Below are 23,743 nucleotides of genomic sequence, written 5' to 3'. Positions count from 1 at the left end.
CCCTGGTTTACGAATTGACCTGACAAACATCGGAGGTCAAAAAGCCCAAAATATACCCAGATTATGGTTTAAATTGCAGTTGACAAAGGAGGCCATTTTAAACTCAAAAGGATGGATAACCAAATGTTAGACAGTGGCGTGCTTGCAGGTTAAGCGCAGATTCATTTGGTCAAATGGTGTAAAAGAAGTCAAAGTCAGTAGTGGAAAGCAAAAGGCCAGAATGGATGGGTGGAGCTTCCCAAATGATTATTTTTTTGGATGACAAAGTCCTTAATACAGTAGACCCCCATCTTTCACAGGGGTATGTTCTGCCAACTCCTTCGAAAAGTGAACACTTGCGAATAATTCTTAAATCTAAATTAGTTACATTACGTCCGAATCAAACACGTGCATTACTGCAACTGACTGAACCGTCAGACAGACAGTGTACTTGCCAGTAAAGATTAGTTACGGGCGACCGACACTGTTTTGTGCTGACTCTGCTCCCTCTCGTGTATTGTTGAGAAATTAGAGTTTTATTTGGGAACTTTCCAATGAAAAAATGGATTCGCAAAGATGGATGGATGGATAGAGAGAGAGACAGAGAGAGAGAGAGAGAGAGAGAGAAGGGAGGGGGTCTACTGTTTGATCAAAACAGGCCATGTGGCCTTCGCAATATTCGGACGAAAAAAAATCCAAAACCAAAGGTCTAATAGGTGGAAGGAGTTTGCAAATTTGCCGTTGTGCCGCACCCAGATGCATGACATACTTAAAAAAAAAAGAAAACAAGCTCACGCATGCTCAAGCACACTCAACATCAATGTGAAGCCGAGATTAGCTGGTGGAGAATTTTACAAGCCTCTGCAGAAAACCACGTTGGACATGATTTTCACATTGACAGTGGAATCTCCAAGTCAAACATCATCCTTTCCGTGACACTTGCTGACCTTTGAGTTGTTGTCATGCAATGTGAATTCATTTCACCCATCCATCCATTTTCAGTCGTGCTTGTCGTGTCGCCAGTCAGTCGCAGGGCACACATAGAGACGGACCACTCTTCACTCTCGGGTTCACACCGACGCTGAATGGAAGCTGGACTTCCGTTGCCTTCACGGAAGTCAAGCAAATGTCTGATTATATCAGTGACTCGGGTTGACTGGTTTCAGTTTCAAAGAACTTTGTACAGCGTAGTTAAATACGACCGTCCGTCCGTCCGTCCGTCCATCCATCCATCTTCTGAACCGATCCTCTTTATAAGGGTCTCGGGTAAGCTACGGCCTTTGTCAGCTGACTTTGGGCTAGAGGTGGGGTACACCCCGCACTGGACGCCAGCAAATTACGGAATCTACACTGAACCCAACGTGCATGTTTTTGGAATGTGGGAGGAGCCCATTCAAGAACAGGGAGAACAGACCAACACCACACAGGAGGACCTGAACCTGGATTTGATACCCCCCCCCCCCACCCCCACCCCAACTCAGAACTACTGTGAAATACAACAAAAACAAAGAAAAGTAAAACTACTCATGCTTTTGAGACCTTTGACAAATGTCTAATGGCAAAGCAACACAAATATGTTTGCATACGCTGTCACCTAACATGATTTTAGGTATTGTGTGCTTATATCCATTTTGGACATGTGATTTAGGTTTTCGTTAGCTTGATTAAACTAAAATGTGTTCATGTACTGTAATTGAGATGAACCCTTTCAGGGACAGCGATTACTAGAGTGGACAGCTATTCACATGTCTTTTATTAATTAATTAATCTTATGTTGTAGTTGTGCATTAACCACTAACTACAATGATCCCTTAGCTGGCGACCTTGCGTGTTGCCATCCACTGCCATAATTTTTTTTGTCATGCCCAAATACTCATAGAAACACTTGAGAAAAAAAAATCCCGATATAAGGTTATTCTTTGTGCATGATGGGGTTAAATTAATTGCTCATTGCTATTGCTCATATTATAGCCTGACGTTTTCTGAGGTCGCAGTAAATTCCATTTCGAGCTCTGTTTTTAGAATCATGCTTTTCCTCAGTTTTCCTCCTTTTTCATCCATGGCCCGCTCCTGTGACAACATCTCAAGAAAACCCACAAAAGAAAACCAAAACTCACTTGTCGAAAGAATTAGCATGTTAAGCGGGGTGTGTTTAGAAAGATTTTACCTCCCAGAGCTGCTCCACAAAACAATTGTAAATGTGAAACATTCACTATTCACGATGGCAAATCCTTATGCGAGCGATCAATACAGGATGACACTTTGAACTTGTGACACTTAGGCATGTTTTTCCAGAAAATGTTACTTTCATTCTAAATTGCACCATTTTGGGGTCGTTCGACTCTGGAGTTTCCACTGTATTTTATGTAGAATCAGGATAGTTGTTATCTTGAAAATGGATTCATCACTACACAAGTACATCGCTTGACTTTCTGCAGGACGTAAAAGGCTTTGGTCATGTTCATGTTCATTTCAGCGATACCTTTGACAAGGAGCTTGGCTGCTGAGGTTAAACTGCCAGCTTTGAACATGACAGTGCCCGAGTCATCTGTGGCCAGGTTCTTAAAGGTGAGTGTGTGGATGTGGCCCTCACTCAGCCCTATCTCAGTCACGGGGCCGCTCTTCAGCAAAGTGCCGTCCAACCACCACTGCACTTTGCCGGGCGCCTGGCCGGACAGCTGACAAGAGAATGTTGCCCATTCTCCAACAAACACATCCACGGGCTTAAGACCGCACAAAATGTAGATCTCTTTCACTGTTGAGTGAAAATACAAATACAGGAACAACCTCAGGCTCAATTTTTTTCACGAGAGTACTACAGGGGTTCCTGTTTGTGGCAGCGGCAACATAACCCAATTTTTTAAGTAAGCCACCATCGTCTATCACTAACCTACTGTACAGTATGCTAAAAGAGCTCAAAACAATAAGTACTGTACTGCAGTAACTGAGCACACCTTCATGCGCCACATGGCGCCGCTGCGCAAACTAGTTCATAGTTGCAATCTGTGTATCCGGGTTTTTCCGGGTGGTTTTTTTGGGTGGGGGGGGGGGGGGACTGGTTTTGGGTTTTTTAAGCTAGATAACACTTTTCCCACAGCACAGAGTGTGGAACATAGCGAAATATCTAAATATCTTCTTTATCTGACACTCAAAATAGAGTCTGCATTTCCATCTTGAAAACACAAATCTTTCCTTGCACCGTTGTTATTTTTCATGTGGTAAAAATGTGACGTGGCACTTGGGTGACATCGTGGAAATGCAAATTGTGAAGTCTCCGAATGCTTCACTGCAACACCGTCTCTCCCCTTTCTTTAAGTGTTCTTATGTGCAACACGTAAACGAGTTTGTGGTGCGTCACATGAAACCAGAAAACCTATACCGTTGGTAAAATCATAAAACAAGGAACCCCTGTAAAATAACACCCTCTGACAGAAAAATTCAACAAATTAAACAATTAATTTAAAAAAAAAACAGATAGACTGCTCAAACAGTAATTCAGTACGATACCTTGCACTGCCAAAGACGCAGTGGTCAGTTGATCTCCTGCGTCACAGGTGTAGTAACCACTGTCTTCCGGATCCAGGTTCCATATACGGAGCTCGTGAATGCACCCTTCCTGCCAGAGTTCACATTTCTTACCAGGCGCAAGAACTGCACCTCCTTTCCTCCACTCCACGCAGACCCCTGGCTTGGATAGTTCGCAGCGGAGGGTAACGTCGTCACCCTCGATGGCATCCTGGTTCTCCAGCTCCTTCTTAAAGAACGCTGGGGTAACTGGTGGGAATTTGAAACAGGAGAATTGGGGCGCGACGTCTCTGCTCGTCATGGTAACGAAAGCCTGACTGAAGCCATTTTCAGCGAGACAAGGATATACAGTATAGAGTGCTTTGACATTCTTAATCCTTGAGGAGATTAGACAAAAGCATCTTCTCAAAACACTTATGAACTGTTTTGAGAATGTAAAAAAGGCATACTATAATTCCATTTAAATCACCCACTATGTTTGATGTACAGTAGAGATGCACTTTTTTAGTTAGGGGCTTACCTTCCACAGCTAGGGTGATGTCACACCGATCATCTACGGTCTCGCAGGTGTACGTCCCCGCGTCTTTGGGCACCACATTGTGAATGCAAAGCTGCTGGAAGGCTCCGTTCTGCTTCACATCGTACTTGAGACCTGCTTTGATGACCACATTGTTTCTCATCCAGGTCACGGTCACCTTGGGGTCGGAGATGGTGCAGGCCAGGGTGACGGTTTCCCCCTCCGATGCGGCCGTGTTATGCGGCTTCTCGACAATGAGCACTGGAAGGAATCGGAAAGTGCACGCGAATAACATACGTTTACGTCGGTCCGATACAGATCATTCGGCATCACTTATGATTTCCATTTGTCAAGTCTGGTTGCTTCTGTCCTTTACCTTTTGGTTTCTCTTCCACCAGCAAACAAGCAACGCTCTTTTCTTCAGCCACAACAAAGGCGACATCTCCCGATTCGTCAGTGGTCACCATCTTCAGGGCCAAGCGATGCACTCGGCCCTCGCTACTCATCTGGTTCAGATCATTGTTTTGGAGGAGGTTGTCTGCCAGCCACCACTCCACACCGGTCACACCTGCGTGAGACAACTCCACCTCGAAGACGGCGTCCTGCCCCGTTTGCACGGTAATGTCGTGCAGTTCCCGCAGGATACGCACGTGTTCTGAGAATAAATGGGAGTTCAGGACCATAATAAGAAATACATATAGAGATACACGCAATTCACAATGCTGTTGTTTTTTTTCTGTCGATCCCATCATGAGCTATTTCCTGAAAAACTCACCTGTTCGCAGTTTTTCTGCTCTTTTTGTGCCAGTAAAGCTCTAACATGCTACAAAATGGCATCAAAGCCCTGGCGAATAGTAAAGTAGTAACTGGTGCAAAGGAGGTCGAAATGATATATCGCAACCTGGAGATATTTGTATGTTGTTCGGAGCTACGTTTAGCCTCATCTGTTAGTGGAAGTTGAATCGCCGGGATTTGCTGTACAGGGGGTCCTTGGTTTACTCTATGATGGTCCTGACATCAGACATTGAGGATTTGAATGCTCACGGTAATGAGTGTAAGAATATGCGGCACAGGAAAGTTACCACGATGCATAACTTCCACCCATTCATTCATTTTCTGATCCGCAAGTACCCGGAGAAAACCCACGCAGAACATGCAAACTCCACACAGGGAGGTCAGAGCCGGAATTGAACCCGGTACCTCTGCATTGTGATGTCGACCCGCTATCCACTGGACCAACGGGCCACCTTGCATAACTTTTATGCATCTGATTGTTTTATTTGCGTCACGCCGTTTTAGGGTCTTGACATTATGAACACCGAGCAATGATCTACTTTGCTCAGAAGTACAGTATAAGGATACGTCGATGCTTGGCAGGTGAAGGTAAGCTCAGCTAACGCAGTACTTACCCCTTTTGCTTGTTTTATATTCATAAGAGTATTTTTCATAAGAATATCAACGGTGAAGATTTATGACTTTACTCCAATGTTTGCTTTGGTTACAATTTCCGGTTAAGTCGACAAATAAAAGAATACAAAGTGCCATTTGGTCTGATTTACCTTTGACAGTGACAGTAGCAGCGCTTTTCTTGTCACCAGTGTCACAGCTGTACTCCCCACTATCCTCCGGTCTCAGCTTGTGAATGACAAGAGTGTGAGTGGCAGCGCTCTGCTCGATGCTGTATTTCTCCCCGTGGCTGAGCAGAGTTGAGCCCTTCCGCCAAGTCACCTTGCAGGTGGGGCTGGATGTCTCACAAGACAAAGTGGCTTTTTCACCCTCAGTGCCCTCTTGGCTGCCCAGGGTCTTCTTGAATAAAACAGGTGCGGCTGCCAGAAAAGACCATTGACATTTAGAAGAAATCACGTGTTGATTTTTTTTTTCCAGACGGAAATATAGCCATCATAATAAATAATGTCTTAACTAAGAGGGTCAGATATCTTGATCCAGCCGCTGTTTTGGGAATAAAAATGGGTTCATTTCAATTCAATCTACATGGGAATTCAATTGGGGGAGGGTGGGGGGGGGGGTGTCGATCGATGTATTAGATGAACAACTAACATGCCATTTGAATTCCATCCGAAATCCCCACCTTCCTATAAGCCCCCCCCCTGCTCATTGCAGCTATAACCATCATTGGACAGTCTCGCAGGTCAATTATTATAGTCACACCATCCATCCATTTTCTGTTCCGCTTTATCCTCACAAGGGTCATGGGGGGGTGCTGGAGCCTATTCCAGCCATCTTCGGGCAGTAGGCGGGGGACAGCCAATCGCAGGGCACACAGAGACAAACAACCATCCGCGCTCACACTCGGGGACAATTCAGAGTGTACAATCAGCCTGCCATGCATGTTTTTGGGACTGTGGGAGGAAACCGGAGTACCCGGGGAAAACATGCAAACTCCAAACAGGAAGGCCGGAGCCGAACCCATGACCTCTGCACTGTGAGGTCGACGCGCTAACCACTGGACTACCGGGCCGCCCTATACACACATATATATATATATATATATATATATATATATACTGTATATACAGTATATCCAAATATAATTGCAGTTGTCAACAAAAAAGGGTTGAAAGGAAAAACGTTCTTTATTGGAAAGAAATAAATTATATGACCATGGGTTGATCAGCAGGGCCTCTAAGATAGTACTTTCCAACGAGAGCATTTCAAAGGAAGCACATGTCCACATTTAAAGAAAAGGAAACATAAAGAGAAGCTTAGGAGCAACATGTTCCAAGAGTATCCCCCACTATTGAGGATGAAGGAGAGGTAAAAAAAAAAAAAAAAAAAAGACATGGATTTGAAATTTCAAGTATGGGTGTATACGCAATGAGCAGTTCAATATTTCCTTACCTGTGACAGTCAGAGAGGCCGTGGATGTGTGGTTGCCCACTGAGAAAGTGACTGTGCCCGAGTCCGCCGTGGTGATGCCTCGAAGCGTGAGGCTGTGTGTACAACTTTCTACCTTAATAACATTCACGTCATTATTCCGTAGTGGGAAATCTTTGAGTCTCCACTGAGCCAACGGCGCATCCTCATGTGAGACCAGACACTCAAAGTGGACGTCTTCGCCTTCGCGTGCGACGCAACTCTCCAAGAATTTCACTATGGACACCTCCACTTCTGTGTAAGAGACAAATACTTGTTGTTTGGGTTGAGTAAGTGCTTGGCAAATACGTCAAGAGGAAGATGTGTTAATATCAGTGATGGTATCAGACAAGTGATCAAACACATGAAATCAAGTGTTCGTGTCGTTAGGGAGAGGTGCAGGAAGAAGAGTGGATTCCACACACGTGAGAGCAAATTACATTTGAACTTTTCAAATGTAATCAAGACAGCTGAAGAAAGTCAGTGGATACGAGCTGTTTGAATTCATGCTCGAGAGAAATGAGTGGAAAGTGCATTGAAAGAAGTGCACACGAGAAGAAAACCCAAAAAGAGCCTACCCCGCACAGTGAGGGTGGCCGAAGTCTTGTGGCTGCCCGTATCACAGGAGATTTCTCCCGAGTCCGCTCCCCGCAATTTATAGATGACGAGCTCTACGAGCGTCCCTGTCTGTTTCAAGTGATATTTGCTGCTGGATACCAGCACCCTGTCACCGTGTCTCCAAATCACACCAGCTCCGGGCTTTGTGGTTTCACAGCGGAGAACAGCTGTCTCCCCTGCCTGCCTCTCCAGGTTCTGCAGTTGAGTTTTGAAAAATACTGGCTGGGCTAGAAACAAAAAATATGATTGTAATTGTGGCAACCGCTGCAAAAAAAAAACAAAAAAAAAACAGCCCAAGTCAGAAGCGGGGTACACACATCAAGATAGCATCAGAGGTCCTTTTGACCAAGTCAGCAACGACCCATTATCTGTGTCTGAGTTGTGTTAGAGGTCAGGCCGTCAATTTCAAATGTTAAACGTTCTGATTATTTTTCAGACAGTCATGTGGGATTGAAACACCAAGGGGGAACAAAAGAAAGTGTCATAATATGACCTTAATGTAGTGACTACATAAAGGTAATGCTGCCGTAAACGTTGGACGATCCTCTGTGACTTTTCCCCTCAGTTTTAAGCCCTGTGCCTCGAACAAAGATTGGCTCATCAAAATAAAGGTTGGTTTGGATCAATCTTTCAATAAACCACATTTTGAAGCGATAACGTCACACTAAAATCGCTGCTGTGCCACTGGATTGGCAGATAGAACACCGTTCCGTTGCATGGTGCCGCTGCTAAGTCACAAATAACAGTGGGGACCTGAAACAGGTTTCATCACCCTGCCTGAGCTTCCACTTAATCACATTTTATGACTTCTCCAAGGAGAAGACGGAGGCAAGACATTTCCACGCATTGTCACTCAATACATTTCCATCTGTGTGTCACATCACATTTTTGGAGCGGGCGGTGGTGGTGGCAATTTAGTGTTGGTGGACAGACTGTTGTGAAGTGCGTTTGGCGTGTTCCGTGTCACGTTGCATCAGTCCGTCGCTATGAGGATAGTAAGAGCACATTGGCCATTTCGTTCCGTGCGTGCCCCGCTTTCGACAAGCTAGTAAACCCGAAATGGCAAGCATACCCTTCACAGCCACATATGCTGTGCTTTGATGGAAACCGGCGTCGCACGTATAACAGCCCGTGTCGTCTTTGTCTACGTCGTGGATTACAAGCGTGGCGGTGCGCTCGCTTTGTCTAATGTCATACTTGGAACAGGGACAAAGACCGAGTTCTTCTTTCCTCCACTCGACAGGGACGCCGGCTTTGGAGAGTTCACACTGCAGAGCCACGCTTTGGCCCTCATCGGCTCTTTGGTCTTCCAGCTCTTTTGTAAAAGTGATTGGGCGAACTGATGGACAGAACGCAATGACCGAAAAAAGATGAATGGGGCATGGGGATGGAGAAGATGGAAAATTGCAGGGAGAAATTGAAATGACGGAAAAGCGCAGCTTGGCTTGAATGGCGGAGCTGAAGCCATCCTACCATTGACTTGAAGGGAGGCAGTGCTTGTCGCGTCCTCCCAAGAGCATGAATATGTTCCTGTGTCACAAGGTCTCAAATCCAAGACATGCAGTTCATAACGGAATCCATTTTGTGTCATCTGGTACTTTTCGCCACAACTCAGGAGTTGAGTTCCTTTCTTCCACTCGACAGGAAGTCCCGGCTTAGAAAGCTCACAGAGCAGAGTAACACATTCTCCTTCGACGGATTCTTGGCTTTCCACTTCCCGGAGCAATGTGACTGGAGGGACTATGGGGCGAATGGAATGGATCATAAAAATGGGTGGCGTGACGACTGTCAAGTTGAACACTATATGAAGACTCGTGCCAGTTCGGAAATATAACAACAAACATTCGAACTTACCTCGGAGAGTGACTGGTTGTTTTACGCCACAAAATTTCTGTTCACATGCATACAAGGAGAAACGAATTCCACTCAGCCCTTTCCCAGTCTCCCAAACATGGGACTCAATCCCTTCTAAGAGCAAAAGAAACTCGCAGGCAATCCTTCAAACTCACAAAGTCTGGGAGCTGAAGCATAATGTAGACACCGATGTACATCTTTCTTTCCTGAATCCAGAGCCAGAAAAGATAAGAATCCCAGAATGGCAGAGCCATTGCAATGCAGAACGTGTGCAACAATGGGAAGAGTAAGAAAATTCATCGACGTAAATCAATGGGGGCACAAAAAAAAAAAAACTGCCATTAACATCCACAAAAATGGGCATCTGCTTCTGTAGTACAGAATCGTGAACAACTTAAGTTTTCAGGATTCTGCTCAAGAAAACTCATGATTGAAGAATGAGATATGCCTCCGTCTCAAATGTCACACATTCAACATTTGGGAGTCAGGCCATGCATAAAACCACTTGACAAGCTTCATTCCATTTTCATTGAAAAGCAAAAGAAAAATGTCTGCATAAAAAAAAAAGCCAACTCTGTTGCTCAGATTATAACATTTCTCATTCAACTGCAGTGAATGTATTCATGGAATTTCCAGTTTGCAGGACAAAGACAGATTCTATTCTGTGACAATGTGACCTTCAGCTTTACAGATGTCATTGCTGCCCTAAGGGCGGTGTAGCACGCAAAAAAACTTGTTGGGGGCCGGGGCCGGGGCCAGTGTTGTTCTTAGTTGGTGCTGAACAAGTTCTTACAAAGAACGTGTTTGGTTTTCCACTGGCAAAGAGCCAAGCAGGAGCTACATCATCATAAAGCATCCAAACGTCACTGCTTACGACACCGTTTACCCAAGAGCGCCTGCACTATTATTAATAATAATAATAATATTCTGCAAGCATCTGATAGAAAATTTAGCATAGAATTGATTATACTTGTATGTAGAATATCACAGTCAGGGTCATTCCTCTACATCTGCGATCGTCAAGATAACCCCCCCCCCCCCTTAGCCCCCCTAACGTTGTTGCCACCTCAATCCCAGCGTTTTACTGGATTTTGACTGATTTTGGAAGGGCCAACAGAATATTTGGTTCTCATGCTATATAAACATGGAGGCTACCAAAATAAAGTTTGGACTCTCTTCTTTCAGCAGAAAAATCTTTTTCCATTCTTCAGCAATCGGCATTACAAAATGGCCGAGTTTCATGAAAATGTCGATTCCTGGGAAAAAAACTGAGAAAAAGAGCTTTTTGTAATAGCATGCATTTCAAGCACGTGAGGCACCACTGCCACCTACTGGTCGCTTTTTTACATGATTTACAATGCAAACGGCTTATTCTCATTCACAGATTGCATCAGACCCTCCTCCTCTCGATGACGCAAAAAAAAAAAAAAGACTTGGTAGGCGGGGCCTAATTTTAAAAAGACGTACGACTACATCTTGTGGAATGGAAGAGTTAAGCATCAGTTTCAAGCACCAGAGCTAGAGCTAGAGCCAATAACTGTGGTGGAAAAAGCACTGGCCCGGCACAAGCACAAGCGCGGTGGAAAAGGCCATGAGCCATGAAAATGATACTTCTGCAAATCACAGCGGTGCATTGCACTGATTCATTACGACAACCCCCCCCCCCCCCCCCCCCCAAAAAATCAACAATACCTTGTAGTGGTTCCTGTATTTTCTGCCGGACATTAAATGCTTTGTACTTCTTGAACAGTGTTGCATCGATACATAGACAACAATCTGCATGCAGCCAGTCCAAGTGGCAATCACAAGAGACCTACGTATATTTCACCACTCCACTGAGAATTTCCACAGCAGATGCACACAAACAGCAACCCCCCCACACCCTCTTAAAAAAATAACCAACCAAACATTGACAGTATTTTTCAGCAGTCAGAGTTGCAGAAATAAATGACTGTAATTTCAAGCTTATATCCTGTATACTGCATTTCATCCATACAACTGATTACTGAAGATAGCAGATGCAAAGAAATGGCAATCATTCAAAACCAAGCAAACAAACAAAAGCTACAACTTTTTAAATTCCAGACTGGACAGGGCATGTAAAGCTGAAAGCCACGTGAACATTAATACCTTCCGCTTTTTCTTTATCTTCCGGTATTTTAGTTTCCACTTTAGCAGCAGGGAGGGAAGCTGGTGGCTTCATGGCTGAGAGGAAATCAGAATGTCATATGACGCGCCTCATTATCTTTCGTAGCTATTTGGTAACACAACAAGCAAGCAAGCAAATCACGCAGCCACGCTTATTCATGTAATGCGCTACCAAGGAAACCACCGACTATGTCACGTAACAGACAGAGGGCCCCACAAGACAGACAGACAGACAAGCGTATCCAAATTTAAATGATTCAAAAAGTAGTTCCAAGTCGACAGCAGCGTGACAACAAAGGCCATCAAATACAGTCGATTCAACTCCCTACCCTTGATCTTGACAAAAGCCGTGGTTGCCTGTGTTCCACACACACAGCTGTAGTCTCCACTGTCTTCAGGCACCACTTGGGTGATAAGCAGTTCATTCGCAGACGCTTGCTGCTTTATCCGGTACTTATCTCCAGACGCCAGGACCCGCGCTTCCTTTTTCCATTCCACTGAGACTAAAGGCTCCAACGTCTCACAGCGAAGCGTAACCGTCGATCCCTCGTCGGCCTCCAGACTTTGCAGTTTCTTTGAGAAGGTCACTGGTTGGGCTTAAAATACAAGGATTACTTCCATCGACCATCCACGGGCGAACTGGGTCTTATGCTGACACCCGTCAACCATTCACACCGATAATCACACTTTTGCTTTGGTCATTTCTGCAAAAGCCTTTTTCAACATCTACCTTCAACTCGGAGCTCCCGAGTCTCTTGTTCTACGAGTTGCCGTTGAGAGATCGCCCTGGTCTCTTCCAGTGTCACCACTATGAAATCAAACATGGTATTGGAACCTCAGTTTGAACGACTGCTTGACAACACGCAAGAACCCGCCAGTCATTCAGCTTCCATGCAGTTTCTCACCACATCGACAAATATGACTCTCACGAGAGGATCAGTGCGCGAGTGGAACAACTTGGGCGAACCAGGAGAAATTTACCTAACTAGGAACCTAAAATCTTGCTGGTCAGTTTAGCCATCTAAATCGCTGCAGCCAGGGCTGCTGAGCAGGGAGATAAACAGAAGCAAGAGTTGTCCTTTTAGTATGCCAGTCAAATTTGTGTGCAGAATCATTCATTCATTCGTTTTCCGAACCGCTTTATCTTCACGAGAGTCGCGGGAGGTGCTGGAGCCTATCCCAGCTGTCTTCGAGCAGTAGGAGGGGGACACTCTGAACCGGTTACCAGCCAATCGCATGGCACACAGAGACGAACAACCATCCGCGCTCACACTCACACCTGCGGACAATTTAGAGTGTTCCATTCATCTGCCGTGCATGTTTTCGGAATGTGGGAAGACACCGGAGGACCCGGAGAAAACCCATGCAGGCACGGGGAGAACATGCAAACTCCACACAGGAAGGAGCCGCAATCAAACCCTGCACCTCTGCACTGCGAGGTCGACGCGGTAACCACTGGACCGCCAGGCCACCGTACAGAATCATATCAATATAAAAATAGTATCTGTCTCGGAAGGCAACAGTGGAAAAAAATGTTACTCATAAGAAAATTGTATTCTCCGATATGCCCGAGTCATTCTACTCATGTGCTAATTTTGAGGACAATGAGTGTACTAGACCGTAAGTTGGATATGAACGATATTGTATAAGTGCTTACATGGCTTTTTGTAGGCTAGTTAAAATAAAATAAACATAAAACTAATTTGTGTGATTAAAACAAACAAACAAACAAACAAACACATTGTTTCAAAAAAGCAGAAGCTAAGCAGAAAACAAAGACCATAACGCACTGGACCACAGAAGTGCAAAGGACTGACTGATGAATAAATAAATAAATAGATATGCACTGACATTAGCTTCTACTGTTTGATGTATTTCCCAGCTCTGTTGCTTTTCCTCAGCAGCTCCCAAAGTTGCTTCGGTCTTAGTGGCTGAAATGCAATTACGAGCCAAGTCTAATGGCAGCCAACTGCCTCCCATTCAAACGATCCGCATGTGTGCAGCACAAGCGGCAACAAAAAGCACCATCTTCTCTCCGTACAAATACCTTTCACCGTTTCTTGAGTTTCAAGCCTCTTTGATTCCAATTTATCAGCCGGGAGGGAAGCCGCCGGCTTCACGGCTGCGAGGAAACAATGTTGTGACGTACTATGTCATTTTAAATAAATATATACAGTACACGCATACATAAAACACAGGCAGGGCCGCAACTTTCATGCCAATTCAATTTCAAGCCATGAACGAACCGTCGGGCAACCGAAAACAGAAATGATCAAACTTACAACATTGTACATTTGAGAAAAAGAGTCAGACGGTTGCGCCAAACAGAACACAAAGAAGCAAACTGAGGGAAGATCCGCCAAATGGAGATGCTTGATTTCCAGCCGACAGCATGATCCTTTATAATAACGCATTTTCCTACCTCTGATTTTGAGATTGGCTGTCGTTTGAATGTCGCCGCACACGCAGCTGTACTCCCCACCGTCTTCTTCCGCCGCTTCATGAATACATAGTTCATTGACAGTCGCCTCCTGTTTCATCAGGTACGTTCCTCCAGACTTGAGGACCTGTCTTCCCTTCTTCCACTCCACTGAGACTCCTGGTTTGGACGTCTCACAGCGAAGAGTCACAGCGGATCCCTCTTCCGCCTCGTGACTTTGCAGCTTCTTCGTGAAGGTCACCGGTTGGGCTGAAACAAATTTCAGTTAGTATGACATGACAATAAAGTACAAAACCCCCCAAAACAAACAAAAAAAAAACTCATGACATGACCCCGCAGATCACGTGTGTAGAGTGAAACCTCCAACTTCATTCATTCCACAATGTTGGTTGACTTCCAGGTTTTGGACCAAACAGGACACTTAACTGCCCATTGCTGTTAGTCTTGGGGCGCTTGATGTTGGAGATTCCACTGTATGAGAAACGTATCCAAAAAATAAGGGGGGGGGGGGGGGGACTTTGTCCTACCTATAACAGTGAGGTTAGCTGCAGTATAGTTTTCCCCACACGCGCAGCTGTACTCTCCACTGTCTTCCTCTGCTGCTTTACAAATCAAGAGTTCATTCACAGTCGCTCGTTGCCTCATCTGGTACTTTTCTCCCGACTTCAGAACGAGTCTTCCCTTCCTCCACTCTACTGGGACTAAAGGTTTAGACGTCTCGCAGCAGAGGGTAACACTGGATTCTTCTTCGGCTTCTTGACTCTGCAGCTTTTTTGTGAAGGTCACTGGTTGGGCTAAACATGTTTTTAATTGGTTAGGAAGCAGTGGCATTAAATGACGGACGTGTCGACATAAAAGTGAGGTGACTCTTTGAAACATGAACGAACAACTATTTAAAAAAAAAAAGTACTTCCTGGGTGACTTTGTGTTCCTCTTACCTTTAACGGTGACTCTAGCTGCAGTGTTGTTCTCGCCACACACGCAGCTGTACTCCCCGCCGTCTTCTGGCAGCGCTTCACTGATGTGGAGTTCATTGACGCATGCCTGCTGCTTCATCTGGAACTTTTCTCCCGACTTGAGAACTTGTCTTCCCTTCTTCCACTCCACTGGAACTAGAGGTTTAGACGTCTCGCAGCAGAGCGTGACACTGGATCCCTCTTCGGCCTCTTGAGGCTGCAGCTTCTTTATGAAGGTCACCGGTTGGGCTGGACATATTTTGAATTGGTCAGCAACCAGGGATGCCATGACTTTTTAGAAATGATGAAATCACATTTTGGTGCGCTGATTCCGCTGACCAACTATATACAGTGGAACTTCCAAAATCGTCCATTCTTTGAGGCTGATTGATTTGAACCCTTTCATGCATCCTGTAACTTGATAACATGAAACGCTGTCGATTGGAGTAACCGCTGTCCCCCAAAAGGGTTAAAGTTCTTCATCACTAAATAGAACTAAATAAAAACCAAAGTAAAGTACAGTCAAACCTCGGCTTTCGAACGTCTCTGTTCTCAACCAATTCGGTTTTCGACCAAAAATTTTGAGTTTTTTATGCCTCGGATGACGAACAAATTTCGGTTCTCGAACCAACTGAGCGCACTTGAATGCACCACTTGACTCCTCTCGCCTTCCTTACACGAGGAAATGGCGCTTTCTCATGTAGACGAGGAAGTGACGCTTCCTCGTGTTGCTTTCCATTGTGAGCAGACGTGTTCGATAAACTTTTTTTTTTTTTTTTTTTAAAGAGCGTGGTTTCGGTTTTCGAACAGCTTTTTGGAACGGATTATGGACGAAAACCGAGGTTTGACTGTACAAGTAAGCACTGCGACTCTAGTGCTGGCATCATGAACATTTCCAGAAAAAAGGGAAGACATTTTTATGGAGTTAAACCTGTGGCATACAGGATGATAGCTTGAGCAGGTTTTAGTATCATCTGAGTTTTACTTTCAAGTTTGATCTCCAAATCGTACCACTTTTGCACATTTGAATTTAAAGACTCCACTGTGTAAAAAACGTTTCGCCAAAAGGTCTTCCTCCTACCTTTAATGGTGAGGACAACTGCAGTGTTGTTCTCCCCACACGCGCAGCTGTACTCCCCGCTGTCTTCTGGCAGCGCTTCACTGATATGGAGTTCATTGACGCACGCCTGCTGCTTCATCTGGTACTTTTCTCCAGACTTCAGCACTTGTCTTCCTTTCTTCCACTCCACTGGGACTCCGGGTTTCGATGTCTCACAGCGTAGTGTAACGCTGGATCCCTCTTCGGCCTCTTGAGGCTGCAGCTTCTTTGTGAAGGTCACCGGTAAGGCTGGCGATTTAAGTTGAATGTTAGGAACAGCTGCTAAAACTATACACGGAAATGGATGAAATAACCCAACGAGGACATATTCGCTTATTTCTGCTAACTCAATTCAGACAGGCGCCTATTAGGAGAGCAGTCTTTTTTTTTTTTTTTTTGCACACATCGTTGGAATAATATGTTACATGACATTTAAAACTAAACAAAAACAACGATACTGGAGGAATGCCAAGAAACAAACAAACAAATAAATAAAAAAAAACAGCGGACTGGGTGTAAGAAATAAGTCCCAAAATTATAAAAACATAACCATAGAAGATCACCTTTTTTCGAGGATTGTTATGTGCTTCAAAAGGTGCTGCTGTTTTGGTTAGCCACCTAGTTTGAACAGGCTATATTAACTCATTCAGTACCAGCCAATTCTAGACCAAGTCTGAAAAGACGTTTAAAAACGTCTTTGGGAGTGAATGAGTTAAGGTTCGTGTCTACTTGTGTAGTAGAGGCTCATCATACCCTTGATCTTGACGCAGGCCGTGGTTGTCTGCTCCCCACACATACAGCTGTACTCTCCACTGTCCTCGGGCTCGGTCTGGTTGATGAGGAGCTCAATCTCACGAGCCTGCTGCTTCAGCTGGTATTTTTGTCCATACGTGAGCAGCTGTGCACCCTTTTTCCACTCAACAGGGACAAAAGGTTTCGAGGTCTCACAGCGTAGGGTCACCCTGGATCCTTCATCGGCCTCCAGACTCTGCAGCTTCACCGTGAAGGATGGCGGTAATGCTGCAAATGCAACAAAGATTGTATTGTCAAGTTCAGCATTTACACTGCATGTTCAAGTGACACGATTCAGATTTGTTGCTCTCAAGTGGCCCTGCTGGTAAAGGCTTCAAAATGCATATCTTTAGATTGCCCATTCACAAATGTGAGACTTCACTGAACCTAGCGTACAACTTTTTGAAATGTCGAAGGAAACCGAAAAACCCCCCGGATAGAATCAGAGCTAAGTAAGCACTTGGACCAGGAGTTTAAATCCATCAACACAAAACCGCTGCAGTGTGATGTCATTAAAAACACAGATCAGTACCGTTGACTTTGAGAGTCGCCGATGTCTTCTGGTCCCCACATAGACAAGAGTATTCACCGCAATGGTCCGTTTTGACATTCCTAATGCGAAGCTCACAAGATGCCTCTTGCTGCTTTATCTCATATGTCTCTCCAGGAGTGAGAGTTTCAGAGCCTTTCCTCCATTGAACATTGGCTGCAGGCTTTGATAGCTCACAGCGAAGTGTCACCGTTTCTCCTTCCGTTGCATCTCGATTCTTGAGCTTTTCTTTGAAAGTGGCAGGCAGAGCTAAGACGCAACAAAATATTATTTACAGTATTAAAATACTTAGACTTCAATTAGTCACCACCCAATTAACCCTTTCATGCACGAATAATGATAACCTGTAACCTGATAAGCTGTCCACTTTCGTAACCGTTGTCCCTGAAAGGGTTGATGGTCAAGAAAGTGTGTTAGCCATGGGAATAAATGGGGGGGGGGGGGGGGGGACGCACATCCAAAATAGATGCCTCCTTTATTAACAAACTATATTTATATATTACATGTTATGTTTAGAACACTAAAGTGTAGTGTGAGGTCCCAATCCTAACTTTGGACACACTTTCTCACATCTTGCATATTTAATTCAAAAATGTATTTCCAAATCATGCCTTACAATATTTTGTTTGTCTAACTAGTATTTAGATTTTAAAGATTGTGAGAGAGGCAGAGATGGGGTAAAATTCAATATCATTCATTTCTTCGGAAATTTTATTTTAAATGCATGATAAAAAACGACTTGAAAAGCGATTTTTTTCCACAATAATTAATAATGTATTGAGAAGACATTCATAAAATTGAAGGTCCCACATCTTATATGAAATAAAAGATCTCACACAGATCCGACACCTAGTACTTTCTGGACATGCGTAAAAACACCTAGCACCACTCTCGGGATGAATATGGTATGTATGGCAGGATCATGAAATTCACTTTTGTTGCGGGAACACCATACAGACAATCTTACCCTGAACAGTCAGCTTGGCCGCGCTCTTGGCTGTGCCCACATCGCAGGTGTAGATGTCAGTGTCGTCTTCCTGGAGGTGTTTGACGGTGAGAGATAAGACGGCTTCCTTCTGGCTCATCTCGTATCGACCGCCAGCCTTGAGCTCCGTGTGCCCTTTAAGCCAGGTAACCGCAGACGGGCTTCGAACCGTCTCGCACTGCATCGTCGCAGAGGTCTTCTCATCCGCTTTGGCGTCCTTCAGTTCTTTGGTGAACTTATGGATTGGCTCTGTCAAATATTGAGCGGTGTTACAAATGGGATGTAGAATGTATTGGAAAATAATTTTTTAGAGTTCCAAATAGCGGTTTTGCAAATGTTGTATTTAGAAGCTTAAGGAAAAGAGGAAAATCTTTTTTTTTTAAACTTGCTATGGTAACTTAAGGGACGTTACATTGTTTTGCGTATTGTCCTCTTTAAATCAAAGACAAAGCATAAAAATTGTGTGATATGAAATATTCCAATTCATGTTTTATATATACTGTATATGTTTTGGTCATAGCACAGGACAGTACCGCTTTTATTGTCCATAGAGGGAAAAAATACAAAGAAAAAAATAAGAACTATATGTGTATGTATAGCGCTGATGCTACTGAATATGTCAAGTGGTTGAGAGTAAAATAAATATTCAGGAATAATACTTTTACAATTTTTGTAAAATGGTATGTTGCGTTCTATAATATTATTTACATCGACCGCAGCACAAGGGTTAAGAAAGCCACATTTGAGATTTGTAAGCCTTTCTAAAGACCATTTTGATCAGATTGAAGAGCTCCCCTGAAGTAAATATAATGACAGTGAATTTAAAATATATATACTGTATATTTTAAGGTCACCGACCAAAGTAACAGTTTGAAACCGGTATTTCGAGATTTATATTCACAAATGCAGACTGCTTGTTTTGCTTCTTTTTTTTTTTTTAACCTTTTTTTATTGTTATTGTACCTGTGGACTGAGCAATGGATGTAAAGGTCAATAAAATGTCTATTTGAAGCCTTCGTTTAGAAATATATAGTTGCGGACATTTGAGGATCCCCTGAGATCCTGTGTTAAGGTCAAATGGATGGGTTGTTGGTTCCAAAGGTGAGAAAGTAAACGAAAGCAATTATGTTAAGAGGGTCAAAAGTAACGATGCTTTACAGTGTAAAACTACAACTAACAAAAACAAAACAAATATCATCCATGAATAAATTCATCCTCACCTTTCACGTCAAGCTTGGCCTTTGCGCTTGCCCCTCCGACAACCTCACATCTGTACTCTCCGGCGTCTTTACTGGAGACGTTGCGGATGACCAGCTTCATCGCACGGTCTTCCTTGATGATGTCGTACTTCTGACTCTTCCTTATGGATTTGCCCTCCTTTGTCCATTTGACAATGGCGGTTGATTGTGTCACCTCGCAGGTAAAAGTGGCATTTTCACCCCGAACCACACTGATGTTCTCCAGGTCCCTTGAGAGTGTTGCCGCTTTTCCTGCAACGAAGCATTTTGGCATCCGTTATCTTGGATCGATTCATGAATGCGAACTAAAGAAAGACAATTCACCTTCAATAGTCAGCGATGCTACGGAGGTCAGATCCTTAATGCTGAAGATGACGTCCCCGGCATCAGCAGGGGTGATGTCCTTGATAGTCAGCATGTATTTCCGTCCTTTGCTGTTAATTTGAAAGCGGCCCCCGCTTGCGACGGTTCGGCCGTTGAGAGTCCAGGTGCACTCGTCGGTGATCTCCCGAGACAAGATGCACTCGAAAGCGCACGTCTCCCCCTCGTTCGCCTCAGCTGACTTCAGCCATTTTGTGATCCCGATGCCAATTTCTAGGGAGGGAAAACAGGTGCTATAAATACAGCAAAGATTACTGTTATTGTGCTCGTGTGTGATGCACGGGGGCCACCCTGATAACGAAACCGACCTCTTACAGTGACCTTTGATTTGGACATCTCAGTTCCCAGATCGCAAGTATACTCCCCCGCGTCGTCTTTGGTCACATCCTTGATGATCAGCCCCAAAGATTTGCCCGTGTGAAGGAGCTCATATTTGGGTCCAGCTTTCAACGGGCTGCCTTCCTTACTCCACATGGGAGAAATTCTGGGTTTGGATGCCTCACAAGCCAGAGTGATGGAACCTTTCTCCTCACCGACGACGTCATCCAGAGACTTGAGGAAAAGGGCAGGCTTTTCTGGAGAGTGGTAAATAGCAATTAGCACACTTTTTCTGAACTATACCATATTCATCCGCACAGATTCTCACCTTTAACCTTAAGCGTGACAGATTCCTTCACCTTGCGGACGTAAACTGTGATAGTACCGCCATCTTGAGGTGCCAGGTTCTTAAGTGTGAGTTTATGCACTTTCCCTTCATGGGTTATGGTGTTGACTTCATTGGTGAAGAGTGCCTTGTCATTCAGGAGCCACCGGGCCTCCTCGTCTGCATAATTGACCTCACACGTGAACACTGCGTCGCTGTCTTCGTCCACTTCAGTGTCAGCCAGGTGCTGGGTGAATTTTATGTCACGCACTGAGAATGGAAACCAGCTATTTAGCATCGACTCAACTTGAAAATGTTTTTTTATGGCAGGGTTTTCCAAACTTTTTCCGATAAGACATTTTGCATCCACCCCAGATCCCAAACTATTACCGCAAAAGATACATAAACGAATGACATTCTAAAACATTCAACAAACATGAATTAACAAGAAGAAGAAATTTGGGTCCAACTTTTTTTCTTCTCTTTCATTCGTTGAGCAATGGGCAGCAAGGGGAAAGAGGAGTTAAGACATCCACCTCACACATCCAACTTTCGGGTAACACAGTGGTCTCGTGGTTAAGGGTTTGAATTTCGACCGTGGCCTTCTGTGTCAAACGTTTTGCAGTTTGGGCTTCTTCAAACAGTACCAAAACCTGCACGTTAGCTTTACTACAGACTCAAGACTGTCCATATGTGTGAGCGTGCGTGTGAATGCTTGCTTGTCTACATCCATCCGTCCATCCATTTTCTGATCCGCTTATCCTCACAAAGGTTGCAGCCTATCCCAGCCGTCTTCGGGCAGTAGGCGGGGGACACCCTGAACCGGTTGCCAACCGATCGCAGGGCACACCTGGATGAACAACCATCCGCGCTCACACTCACACCTAGGGCCGATTTAGAGTGTTCCATTAACCTGCCACGCATGTTTTTGGAATGCGGGCGAAAACAGAAGTACCCGAAGAAAACCCACGCAGGCATGGGGGGGACATGCAAACTCCACACAGGAAGGCCGGAGCCGGAATCAAATCCTGCACCTCTGCACTGTGAGACCGACGCGCTAACCAGTCCCCCGCCTGGCCGCCCTGCTTGGTCTATATGTGCCCTACAACTGGCTAGCGACCAATTCAGGGTGAAGCTCGCCTCCCAGCCAAAGTCAACTGGGATAAGCTCTAGCTCACCCATGACTATAATGAAGGCAAGGATAGATAGATAAATATAATAGGATAGATAGATGGAGTCTCGACACAAGAAGGTTCTTTCCGTGACCTATTTGGACACACCTTTCCACACGTCGAGCAGCCCGACTATCATCACTTATTAAAAATTGCTCTGCTACCCATTTGGAAAGCCCTACTTTACAGTACAATATCAAAGGGCACCTTCAACTAGAAGATTTCCTTTTGTCAGAGCAGGTCCAGACTGACAGCGGTACTCGCCACTGTCCTCTTCAGTCAGCCCATGAATGGTGAGTTGAGCCCTGGTAGCGTCTTGCTTGATGTTATATTTGTCTGATGCAGCCAGTGCGACCTGTTCTTTAAACCACTGCACTTTGTCTTTTGGCGGGATGGAGAATTTACAAGTGAGAATGGCAGAGCTTTTCTCCTTGGCCTTCACGTCTTTGATGGGCTCTGCAATCTCAAGGGGACGCTCTGAGCACAGAGCGGGCAACATTAAGAAGCTTTATAAATAGATGTGGCATTAATGAGTTATTGTGGAGTGCTCGCACAAGTACAGTACCTTTGACTGTAAGCTGCGCTACCGACTTGCTCTTGCCGGCCGTGAACTGCACGGGGCCCGTCATGGACGCTTTGGTCTTTTTGAAGGTGAGACGATGCATGGTGCCCTCTGTCTCCATCTCAACATCGGCGTTCTCCTGCAGGGCGACTTTGCTGAGAGTCCAAATGGGCGGTTTCACCAGTTCCACGCTGACCTCAACTTCGAAGACAGCGGCGAAAGGTTCCGTCACCTCCACGGAACTCATCTCCCGCACAATGCTTATGGACTGCTCTAAAAGGATTCAAACAAATAAAGGATGAGATCATTCAAATATAAAATAATTGTGATACGAGTTCACAGTAAATCAACCTGACAAGTAATATTTTTATTTGATTTAAGAAAACTATGTTTAAGTACTAAAAAAAAAAAAGGGGGTGTACTGCAGTAAAATCCATATAGTCTTTAATTCCTATGGAGAGTATTCAACTTCAGGGCAGCTCGGTGACCTAGTGGGTTAAAACATTTCCGGAAATGTTTTGGAAATGTTCTAAAAATGTTCTACACCTTTTGGAATCTGTATAATGAACATTATAATCTCCAGAGTTCCAATTCGCCTATCCCTCATATACTACCACAGTCAGAAGGCAACCAACCTAATGCTTTGTAATAACGTTTAAAAACGACAATGACAAACAACATTTCCAATCCATATGAGATGATTACTGTAGGCACATCAAACATTCATCATCAACTTGAGTCTTGCACTCCAATTACAGTAGTTAAGTGTCTTCTAAATGAATCAAACAACGGTGGGAACACACAGTGAGTTACGACCATAACACGTCAATCTGTCTTGTCAATTCATTTTAAGATGGTAAACAAATGTCTGAGCATCAGATCTTATTGGCAAGGACCCTGGTGACTTATTTCCTGTACATGACCTCTGACCTCCAATTGTTTTACCTTCCACAAGCAGTTTACAGGATGTCTTGTCATCAGAGGCGTCGCACGTGTACGTGTCTTCGTCATCGGCGTCCACGTTGTGGATGGTGAGCTTCCGGTACACGTCCTCACTTTTGATCTCATACTTCTGTCCGGGCTTCAACTCTGTCTTGTTTTTGAACCACTTGACTTGGGCACTGGCGCGGGACACTTGGCACTCCAGGTGGCCACGGTGTTTGTAAATGGCTATCTTATCTCGGAGTTTCTTCACAAACTTGACGGGCAGGTCTACAGCATACGAATTGCATTTGATCATGTGTGGGGACGGGGGAACTAAAATAGAATATTGCTGATCAATTCATTCATTCCAGGAGTCTAATTCAAAAAGTGAAACTCATATTATACAGATTCATTGGAACGCATAGGAAATATTCAAATTTTAGAAACGGGGTTTTCACAAGCTGTAAACTCATAGATCTCTTCCAC

At 44.5% G+C, this 23,743-nt stretch overlaps 2 protein-coding genes across 2 annotated transcripts in view; both read right to left on the bottom strand.

Annotated features, from left to right (window-relative positions):
• Nucleotides 1-23,743, bottom strand: part of obscnb (obscurin, cytoskeletal calmodulin and titin-interacting RhoGEF b) — a 59,668-nt gene that overhangs the window by 20,654 nt on the left and 15,271 nt on the right. The window contains exons 22-43 of the mRNA XM_086128496.1: nt 23,279-23,545; nt 22,337-22,606; nt 21,979-22,248; nt 20,603-20,869; nt 20,265-20,531; nt 19,900-20,169; nt 19,558-19,827; nt 18,320-18,586; nt 17,335-17,601; nt 16,764-17,030; nt 15,993-16,259; nt 14,894-15,160; nt 14,483-14,749; nt 13,938-14,204; nt 11,845-12,111; nt 7,474-7,740; nt 6,881-7,150; nt 5,581-5,847; nt 4,398-4,676; nt 4,025-4,282; nt 3,487-3,753; nt 2,462-2,734 (exon numbers count right to left, since the gene is read on the bottom strand). Of these exons, the coding sequence (XP_085984622.1) occupies nt 2,462-2,734; nt 3,487-3,753; nt 4,025-4,282; nt 4,398-4,676; nt 5,581-5,847; nt 6,881-7,150; nt 7,474-7,740; nt 11,845-12,111; nt 13,938-14,204; nt 14,483-14,749; nt 14,894-15,160; nt 15,993-16,259; nt 16,764-17,030; nt 17,335-17,601; nt 18,320-18,586; nt 19,558-19,827; nt 19,900-20,169; nt 20,265-20,531; nt 20,603-20,869; nt 21,979-22,248; nt 22,337-22,606; nt 23,279-23,545 (5,898 nt within the window). The remainder of the gene's footprint in view (nt 1-2,461; nt 2,735-3,486; nt 3,754-4,024; nt 4,283-4,397; nt 4,677-5,580; nt 5,848-6,880; nt 7,151-7,473; nt 7,741-11,844; nt 12,112-13,937; nt 14,205-14,482; nt 14,750-14,893; nt 15,161-15,992; nt 16,260-16,763; nt 17,031-17,334; nt 17,602-18,319; nt 18,587-19,557; nt 19,828-19,899; nt 20,170-20,264; nt 20,532-20,602; nt 20,870-21,978; nt 22,249-22,336; nt 22,607-23,278; nt 23,546-23,743) is intronic.
• On the bottom strand, nt 8,428-9,425 carry LOC147194420 (obscurin-like protein 1). Its single transcript, XM_086128485.1, has 2 exons — nt 8,987-9,425; nt 8,428-8,852 (listed from the first exon to the last, which is right to left on the bottom strand). Exons 1-2 carry the CDS (start codon nt 9,276-9,278, stop codon nt 8,428-8,430), a joined length of 717 nt encoding a protein of 238 aa, XP_085984611.1. The 5' UTR covers nt 9,279-9,425.

The sequence above is a fragment of the Hippocampus guttulatus genome, chromosome 14 (assembly GCF_054856545.1).
Source record: "Hippocampus guttulatus isolate MCC_2025c chromosome 14, RoL_Hgut_1.0, whole genome shotgun sequence".
Classification (NCBI taxonomy): domain Eukaryota; kingdom Metazoa; phylum Chordata; class Actinopteri; order Syngnathiformes; family Syngnathidae; genus Hippocampus; species Hippocampus guttulatus.
Note: the sequence above shows the minus strand (reverse complement) of the source record. Positions and strands in the feature narration are given on the sequence as shown.

Excerpts from the sequence above, each read along its gene's own strand:
- LOC147194420 (XM_086128485.1), bottom strand. The coding sequence starts at position 9,278 with ATGATCCATTCCATTCGCCCCATAGTCCCTCCAGTCACATTGCTCCGG. Across the intron at positions 8,853-8,986 it reads TGCCTCCCTTCAAGTCAATG|TTCGCCCAATCACTTTTACA; the intron begins GTAGGATGGCTT and ends TCTGTCCATCAG.